This window comes from Bos taurus, chromosome 11, assembly GCF_002263795.3.
Source record: "Bos taurus isolate L1 Dominette 01449 registration number 42190680 breed Hereford chromosome 11, ARS-UCD2.0, whole genome shotgun sequence".
Lineage (NCBI taxonomy): Eukaryota > Metazoa > Chordata > Mammalia > Artiodactyla > Bovidae > Bos > Bos taurus.
The window spans coordinates 96115151-96123557 of NC_037338.1; the positions used below are offsets into that span (position 1 = coordinate 96115151).

Genomic DNA, 8407 nt, shown 5'->3' on the forward strand with positions numbered 1-8407 from the left:
ACCAGTGTAAATAACAAACATTTATTGGTGTCACTTATGGTAGAAAAAAGTTCCTACACCAGATACACATGACCCAATTGTTAAATAGAACATTTTCAAGGTGAACACACGCCCTAACCCAGCTTTTTTTTAACCCACTTTTGATTATAGCCAATTCCTCCTTGCCCCCCACCCCAAGACATGTGAGCAACTGCTAATGAAAAGCAGTAAACAGCCACTTGGGCTATAGCATTTTCAACTCCACTCCAAGGTGAAGATTCCAATTACATTCGAGACTTAAGTTCTCTCAATTTTCTCCTAGCGAAAGTTCCTGAGTCCAGTATTTACAATATTATAGCACTAGCAGAGCAGTGTCTACAACTCATCTTTGTCTGCTGCTTCCTCCTCACTGGTTGGGGGAGGGCCTGCACTTCCATAGAGTTTGCTGATAATTGGCTGAACAATTTCTTCTAGCTCCTTCTTTTTAGCTTTGAAATCTTCAATGTCAGCATCTTGGTGACTTTCCAGCCACTCAATCTTTTCTTCTACAGCTTTTTCCATGGTCTCCTTATCTTCTGAGGAAAGTTTACCTCCCAGTTTTTCTTTATCTCCAATCTGATTCTTAAGAGAGTAGGCATAGCTTTCCAATTCATTTCTTGTGTCGATGCGCTCCTTGAGCTTTTTGTCTTCCTCAGCAAACTTCTCAGCATCATTGACCATTCTTTCAATTTCTTCAGGTGTCAGGCGATTTTGGTCATTGGTAATTGTGATCTTATTTTTGTTGCCTGTACCTTTGTCTTCAGCTGTCACTCGAAGAATGCCATTCACATCTATCTCAAAGGTGACTTCAATCTGTGGGACCCCACGGGGTGCAGGAGGAATTCCAGTCAGGTCGAAAGTTCCCAGAAGGTGATTGTCTTTCGTCAGGGGTCGTTCACCTAGAAGTCACACACACAAAAATTGTTAGTTGTCACTGATAAACGTTAGTACATTTGGATTTCTACTTTTAAGTCTGCAGTGGCAAGGGCACTCTATCAACTTAAAGTGGGTGGTACTGGATCTGAAAAGAGCAGTGAATTAAGTTACTAGTACTGTTAATCGAATTTCGTCTATTTTATAGCAGTATGAACTTTGCTTGTTGTATTTTAGAAGCCAGCTCAGAAGGCATTTTTAATGGGAAAGAGTGCCAGACAAAAAACAGATTTTAGTCCTTGCTCTACCAAACAACACTAAATTAAGGTCTTCTCACCTGAAAACAGCAGATACTTCTTTCCCTAGTCATTTCAACAGCGTATATTAAAAAAAAGTCAAACTCTTCAAACACATACCATGATATTAACAAATGTAAGCAATTACCTTCATAGACCTTGATGGTAACAGTTGGTTGATTATCAGAGGCTGTAGAAAAGATCTGAGACTTCTTGGTGGGCACCACAGTGTTCCTTGGAATCAATTTGGTCATGACACCTCCCACAGTTTCAATACCAAGTGTCAGGGGACATACATCAAGCAGTACCAGGTCACCTGGCAAAAGTAAGTTAATTGAGGTAAGTTCCAATTCAGGAGTCATAGGAGCAATACCAAGCAGTCCCCATGATCAATAAAACTTCATCTTCTCCATCTTGCCACTTGGTTAGGTTCTATGCAAAATCATTTCAGAAGCAGTGAATTAAATACAGCTGCTAAGGATGCTGAGACTTCCAGGTCTTGTCATCACTGTACCCTTCACTAGCTCTTTGAGCTTGCTGCTTGTGTTCTATTGCTTTCCAAAGCAACAGCTAATACTTTTCCCATTCAGCTACTGAAACACTGTGGACAATGCTGACAGACTTACCTGTATCTTGATCACCAGAGAGCACACCAGCCTGGACAGCGGCACCATATGCCACAGCCTCATCTGGGTTTATGCCACGGGATGGCTCCTTGCCATTAAAAAACTCTTTAACCAGCTGTTGAATCTTTGGGATTCTAGTAGAGCCACCAACAAGAACAATTTCATCAATATCAGACTTCTTTAAATCAGAATCTTCCAACACTTTCTGGACAGGCTTCATGGTGGAACGGAACAGGTCCTAGAGTAAGAGACACAATCACTGTGATGATGCCTGTCATACCCACAAATAGTCGAAATCCTTAAATGCACTGTCCCATACTCAGAGTCTAACTAGATCTCATTAGCAAAACAAGGAACATACCATGTTTAGCTCTTCAAATTTAGCCCGAGTCAGGGTCTCCGAGAAGTCTTCTCCTTCATAGAAGGACTCAATTTCAATTCTTGCTTGATGTTGGGAAGACAGGGCCCGTTTGGCCTTTTCTACCTCACGCCGGAGTTTCTGCACAGCTCTGTTGTCCTTCCGAACATCTTTGCCAGTCTTCTTTTTGTAGAGTTTGATGAAGTGTTCCATGACACGCTGGTCAAAGTCTTCTCCACCCAGATGAGTATCTCCATTAGTGGCCACGACTTCAAAGACACCATTATCAATGGTGAGAAGAGACACATCAAAGGTTCCACCACCCAGGTCAAACACCAGGATGTTCTTCTCCCCTTCCCTCTTATCCAGGCCATAAGCAATAGCAGCTGCTGTACTGTTAGGGGAATGAGAAAGAAAAAACAAACCTTACTTAACTTTTACCTTTCCACATTTGGCAAATGTGCCCATACTTTTGAATTTAACACTTACGGCTCATTGATGATCCTCATGACATTCAGTCCAGCAATAGTTCCAGCATCTTTGGTTGCCTGGCGTTGGGCATCATTGAAATATGCTGGTACAGTAACAACTGCATGAGTAACCTAAAATGATAACAAAAGGTAGTTAGACATGTTTTATCATACAGTTTAACCTTTATTTAAGTTACAGTCAAACTATCACTTTATTTTTAAGATAATTATATGTATGTGGACTTGCAAGCAGTAAGTGATAAATGAAAAGACCCTAGTATTTTGTTTGATCTCCAGTAAAACATGCAAGTAATTAAAACTGATACACATGGATGTCAGACTTTTAAAATGATGAAAGCATCTACACGACACGATCAGAATCGGTAATAATAAAACTGCTCAACACGGTTCTAGAAAATACCTACCTTCTTTCCCAAATAAGCCTCAGCAGTTTCCTTCATTTTAGTGAGAACCATGGCAGAAATTTCTTCAGGAGCAAATGTCTTTGTTTGCCCACCTCCAACATCAACTTGAATGTATGGTTTAGTTTTCTTTTCAACCACCTAAATTTGAGAGAATAATTATGATTTTCAGACATAGGAGCAATGACATTTTAAACTTTAAAAGAGGACTGAGACTCACTTCCCTCTCCAAAGTTGGGTTTATTTTGGACCCTTTGAGCTGAATATTTGGGGCAGAAATATTTAAGGTGTAGAAGGTGCCTTACAATTACAAGCCACTTCAGTTTTAATCAGTCTCTTAATTCTAAACTATTGTCGACAGAATAGTTATGCATGAAATTTCCTTGCCAAGTTTACTATCTTCAGTTCTGAAATATACTAGGAGTATAAAATAAAATTACACACACACGACATCTATATCCCCTTTGCTTGTGCCTAAACTTTTTAATTCTAAATACTCCCATCACCATCACCCACTATCTATTTAGAAGAAAAAAACCGGTTCGAACCTTGAAAGGCAAGAACTTGATGTCCTGCTGCACGGACGGGTCATTCCACGTCCGGCCGATGAGTCGCTTGGCGTCGAAGACTGTGTTCTCCGGATTGGAGGTGAGCTGGTTCTTGGCTGCATCGCCGATCAGACGCTCCCCTTCAGGAGTGAAAGCCACATAAGACGGCGTGATGCGGTTGCCTTGATCGTTGGCGATGATCTCCACGCGGCCGTTCTTGAACACCCCGACGCTGGCGGAAAAAACCGAACGGAAGGAATCAGCACCACGATGCTCTGGGCAGCCCAGGAGGCCACGCCCCATTTTCCCCTCTCCCCAAACCCCACTTACCAGGAGTAGGTGGTACCCAGGTCGATGCCGACCACCGTGCCCACGTCCTCCTTCTTGTCCTCCTCCTCCGCGCGTGCCGTGCCAAGCAGCAGCAGCAGCACCGCAGCCACCAGGGACAGCTTCATCTTTCCAGCGCCGTCGGCCAGTCGGTCAGCAGTCAGCTATAGGGCTTCGCAGGAAAACCAGCCACAGGCCGCAAACACAGGAGCGCACCGAGGTTACTGAGCTGAGGATGACAGGGCCCGGGATCAGAACAGTGGACAATGCGAAGGGCAGGTCCGAAAAGACAGGCCGCAGCACCTACCTCTCAAACGCACGAAAAGCTTAAGTTGATGTGTCTGTGATGTCTCGGTCAGCGTCTACCGCGCCGTCGCCTACTCCGCTTATATACCCTCCCCCCAGCCCCGTCGTGGAGGCCTCCGATTGGCGAAGGCGCAGCTCGTTGGACGTCGCTGATTGGTCCAGGCCACCAAGCTGGCCGCTGCGGATTCGAAGCGGCCTCCTCCGCAGCTAACGTCATCGCTACGCCCCCCGGGCTGACTCATTGGCTGTTGGGCGCGCACAGCAATCACCAATGAGACACAACATCCGCCTCGGGCTCCAGCTCCGTTGGTTTAGCAGCTGCCTGTCAGTGACGGGATCTCTCACCCCGAGGTGGTTTCCGCCGGTAACAGCTGAGGTCCCACCTCCACGCTGGGCCCTGAGGGGATCGGGGCCCGTCCGGCGTGCCAGATACCCTCAAGGCAGTAGGACTTGAGTCCGTGCCTTCTTCACGATCCGCCCGCGTGACCTTCCTCCGTCCCTCTCGAGGGAAGCGGCTGTTTTCTCCTCCCTGCCTCCATCCCGTCCCTGGCAGGCAGGTGTCAGCGTAGATGTTGTGATCACCTCCGAACAAATTTCTCTGTCCTTTATAGCTGCCACAGGTACTAGTGTCCTGGGGTCTTTTGTTGCTCATCAGGCCGCAGCTCTCGAGTTGGGACCTAGGCTGCGCACTGCCTGGTCGCGAATCATGGCTCCTTCTACTTCCATGCCCCGGCACCCGCTATCCCGTTGTGTTTCCCAGGTCTCCCCACATTGCCTTGTCCCACGGTAAGTCCCAGGACAGACCTGACCAAAGTAATTGGCTCCCATACAGAGTCCCCTACACATATGGCAGCCCTGCACTTAAGAGCGTGCTAATGCCATCACTCCCACCTTGGGATGCATCATTTTTCTAGCTTGTCACCCCTTGTCTTCTCTCTCCTTGCCATCATTTCCTTTTGTGGCTCAGATTATCATTTACAATGCCTTCTTCATCCTTTATTGATACCTTTTTACTTTCACTTCTGGAAAAGGTCTGATTGTGCTAAACATATTTAATGGACAAAGACCTCTGGATAATACCATACTCTTGTAGCAAAAAGTATAAAGGCTGCTATTTACTTTAGCCTTACTATGTGCCAAGCATTATTCTTTTACCTTTCGGTCCTTACAGTTCAATACTTGGCATTTCCCATTTTACAGATGAGAAAATTGAGACCAAAGAGATTAATTGTCACAGAGCTGCTAAGTGATAGAGTTATTATTGATATCCAAGTAAGCTTGACTCTGTAGCCAATGCTCATAATAAGTTTTTTAATTTGTTTATTTTTTGGCCTCTGTGTAGAGCATGTGGGGTATTTAGTTCCCCAACCAGGGATCAAACCCATGTCCCCTGCATTGGAAGCACAGAGTCTTAACTACTGAACTGCCACGGAGGCTCCCAAGAATTTTTTAAAATTAAGTTCACTTATTCAACAAATTTTTAGAGGCCCTACTAGAGATGGGTCAAAGGCCTGATACAAAATATTTTGAGATGCTTACAGAAAATTTGTGGGACTTACCACAGTCAGGAGCTAGTGACTCCAGTATTTTTTGCACTAAATGGGTTCCTGAGATTCATTGGTATGAGCAATAGTATGTCCAAATTGCACTGAAACATCTTACGCACAGTTGACTAAGATGCTGAGCCTAGGAGTCAGTACTCAGGAATTTTTCTTTCTCCTTTAGTGCTCCTCAAAGGTTATGCTGGTGACTCAGTGTTGACTCCGTTCTTACAATTGAAGTTGCATCATGCATCTCTTTCACAGGGCTTGTAATACTGCTGTAACACCTACCCTTCTTCAGGTTACATCAGTCCATTATCAAGATAGACATCACCATTCCACCACATTGCAGTTACATATCATTTCAAGCAAATTTTCTGTATGTATCATAGTCCATATCCATTAAAAACAGCTCTCAATTTCAGCCTCATCCTTGATTGATGGAGTAACCTTTGCAGCTCTCCTTTTCTGAGATTTAGAAAAGTGGTATCTAGCTAACTGCTAAAGAGAATTGAACATATTGGTGGTCGTAGTATTTTTAAAAGTCAAATATATTAGGTAAATTATAGTGTATTCCAAAGTGCAATCATTTATGGATTGAGTAAGAAAATCAGTAAATAAATCTAGTTTGCTGAATGTTAAATACCAATAATAATAACAGTGCTAAGTTATCAATATTTAAGTGCTAAACACTATGCAAAATGCTGTAAGTGCAGTATTTCTTTTAATCCTTAAGAAAATATTTTTAAAACCCCTACTTTGGGGATAAGGCATATGAAGCTCTAAGAGGTAAAGAAATTTGGCCAGGAGATCACACAGCTGAGAAAATACAGAACCAGAATTTGAGCTTTGGCAGGTTAATTTTTAATTTCTGTAGTCTGGGTTGTCATCCTGAACTTCAAGTTTATAAGACTTCTGTAGTTTTTAGGATATAGAGTAGTTACATAGTACAAGTATTTTGATATCGGTGATAGACAAATGTAAATTTTTATCCAGTCATTTAAACAAGCTCATTTTACTCTTATGGGTAAGAAAATAGATTTCTATTTCCCATCTGATCTCAGAAAGCTAAGCAGAGTTACAATTGATTAGGATTGGATGTTATTTAGGTCCTAAATCTTCCTTTCTGAAAGGGAATTAAAGGCATAGAGCAAGAAGGAAAAGGCCAATGTAATCGACAAGTTGAATATTTAGACCCTGGTAAGTTCACATATTTTGTTGGAGAGAATATTCAGCTAAGAGGGCATATGACCGTGGAAACACCCAACCTCCCAGAGCCTCAGTTTCTTCTTTCATCTATTGAATGTCAGGAAATTTCTGTCCCTCCTTGTCTTGGTGGCTTGTTTCAAGGATCAAATGAGATATTGTATGTGAAAGTTGTACAGTAGTGGTAACGCTGTTATTTATTGTAAATAAACAATAAATTTTAGAAGTCTTCAAGCAAAGCACCTCTTGAGAGTGAATTTTCAAGATTACTTTCTAAGGGAAATAGTATTTGGTGATCTCATTGAATTTGACAAAAATTTTTGGAAATGCTTTGAAAAGTGTTACATCTAATTACTGTCTTGTATTGGCTGCATAAGATGTCTTTTTTGATTAAGAGATGGGATAATTCCTCAGCCTTCATTAAACAACAAGAGAGTGAGAGAAAAGTATATCTCCCTAATACCCAAGCTGGGAGTAATAGGAAGTATGAATCCTATAAGATGTTTTAGTACTTCTGATAGTGCAATGTGCCATTCAATAAGTTTCTTTGTCTTCACTTAAAAAGTGACTTTAATAATTAATAGAGAACCTTCCCCACGCACAAGTGAAAAGTAACAGATGGTGTGTTTTGTGTTCTTCACATAAATATTTTTGGTGGAAGGCATTTAGGAGGGTATATTGTGTCAGCGTGATAGAGAAGGATCATGGAGTTCGCAGGCATAAAAATGAGTTCCAGTTCTGTCACGAATTGGCTATGACTTAGGGTAAGTCATTTAATCCCTCTAAAGCTCTGTTTACTAGTCTGTAAAATGGATGTAATTCTGCCTCCTCAGTCTGTAAAATGGATGTAATTCTGCCTCCTCACAAAGCTACTTATGATTGAGGTACTTGATTAATTATAAAGTACTTTATACATAAAATGTTCGTTTTTATTTTTCTTCTGTCTTAAGTTTTCCTTTGAAGTACAGTAAGCTACGGAGGGGACCTCCCTGGTGGTCCGTGGCTAAGACTCCACCCTCACAAGGCTTGGGGGCCTGGGTTTGATCCTGGTCTGCAGGGGACTAGATCCCAAGTGCCACGACTAAGGCCCAGGGCAGCCAAATAATGTAAAAAAGAGAAGAGGAAGGCCTGAGCATAAGGAGCTGCCTATTGATTTTGAGTGATTTGATATGTCTTAAACGTCTAAATTTTTAAAATAGGAAATATATACACATAGCGTATAATTCAACGGATACAGTATACAGTGAAAATAAGGTGGCCTGCCACCCAGTCCCCAGCCCTGTTACCCTGCACAAGTGAAGGTTACTGCTGTCACTGCTTCTGATAGTGCCTTCTAGAGATGTTTTATTCACATGCAATGTGTGTGAGTGCAACCCAGTTTTAAAACCAATGATAGAGGATAGTGCACAAATGGTT

General features: G+C 42.5%; 1 protein-coding gene across 2 annotated transcripts; it reads right to left on the reverse strand.

Annotated features, from left to right (window-relative positions):
* Positions 1-7: 7 nt before the first annotated feature.
* Positions 8-4302, reverse strand: HSPA5 (heat shock protein family A (Hsp70) member 5). Of its 2 annotated transcripts, NM_001075148.1 has the most exons (9): positions 4246-4265; positions 3942-4167; positions 3612-3843; positions 3067-3204; positions 2661-2773; positions 2175-2565; positions 1814-2051; positions 1336-1503; positions 8-917 (listed from the first exon to the last, which is right to left on the reverse strand). In NM_001075148.1, exons 2-9 carry the CDS (start codon positions 4064-4066, stop codon positions 355-357), a joined length of 1968 nt encoding a protein of 655 aa, NP_001068616.1. In that variant the 5' UTR covers positions 4067-4167; positions 4246-4265; the 3' UTR covers positions 8-354. The 2 variants fall into 2 exon arrangements, with proteins under 2 accessions (NP_001068616.1, XP_024854148.1); XM_024998380.2 differs by having other exon boundaries at positions 3942-4302.
* Positions 4303-8407: the final 4105 nt, after the last annotated feature.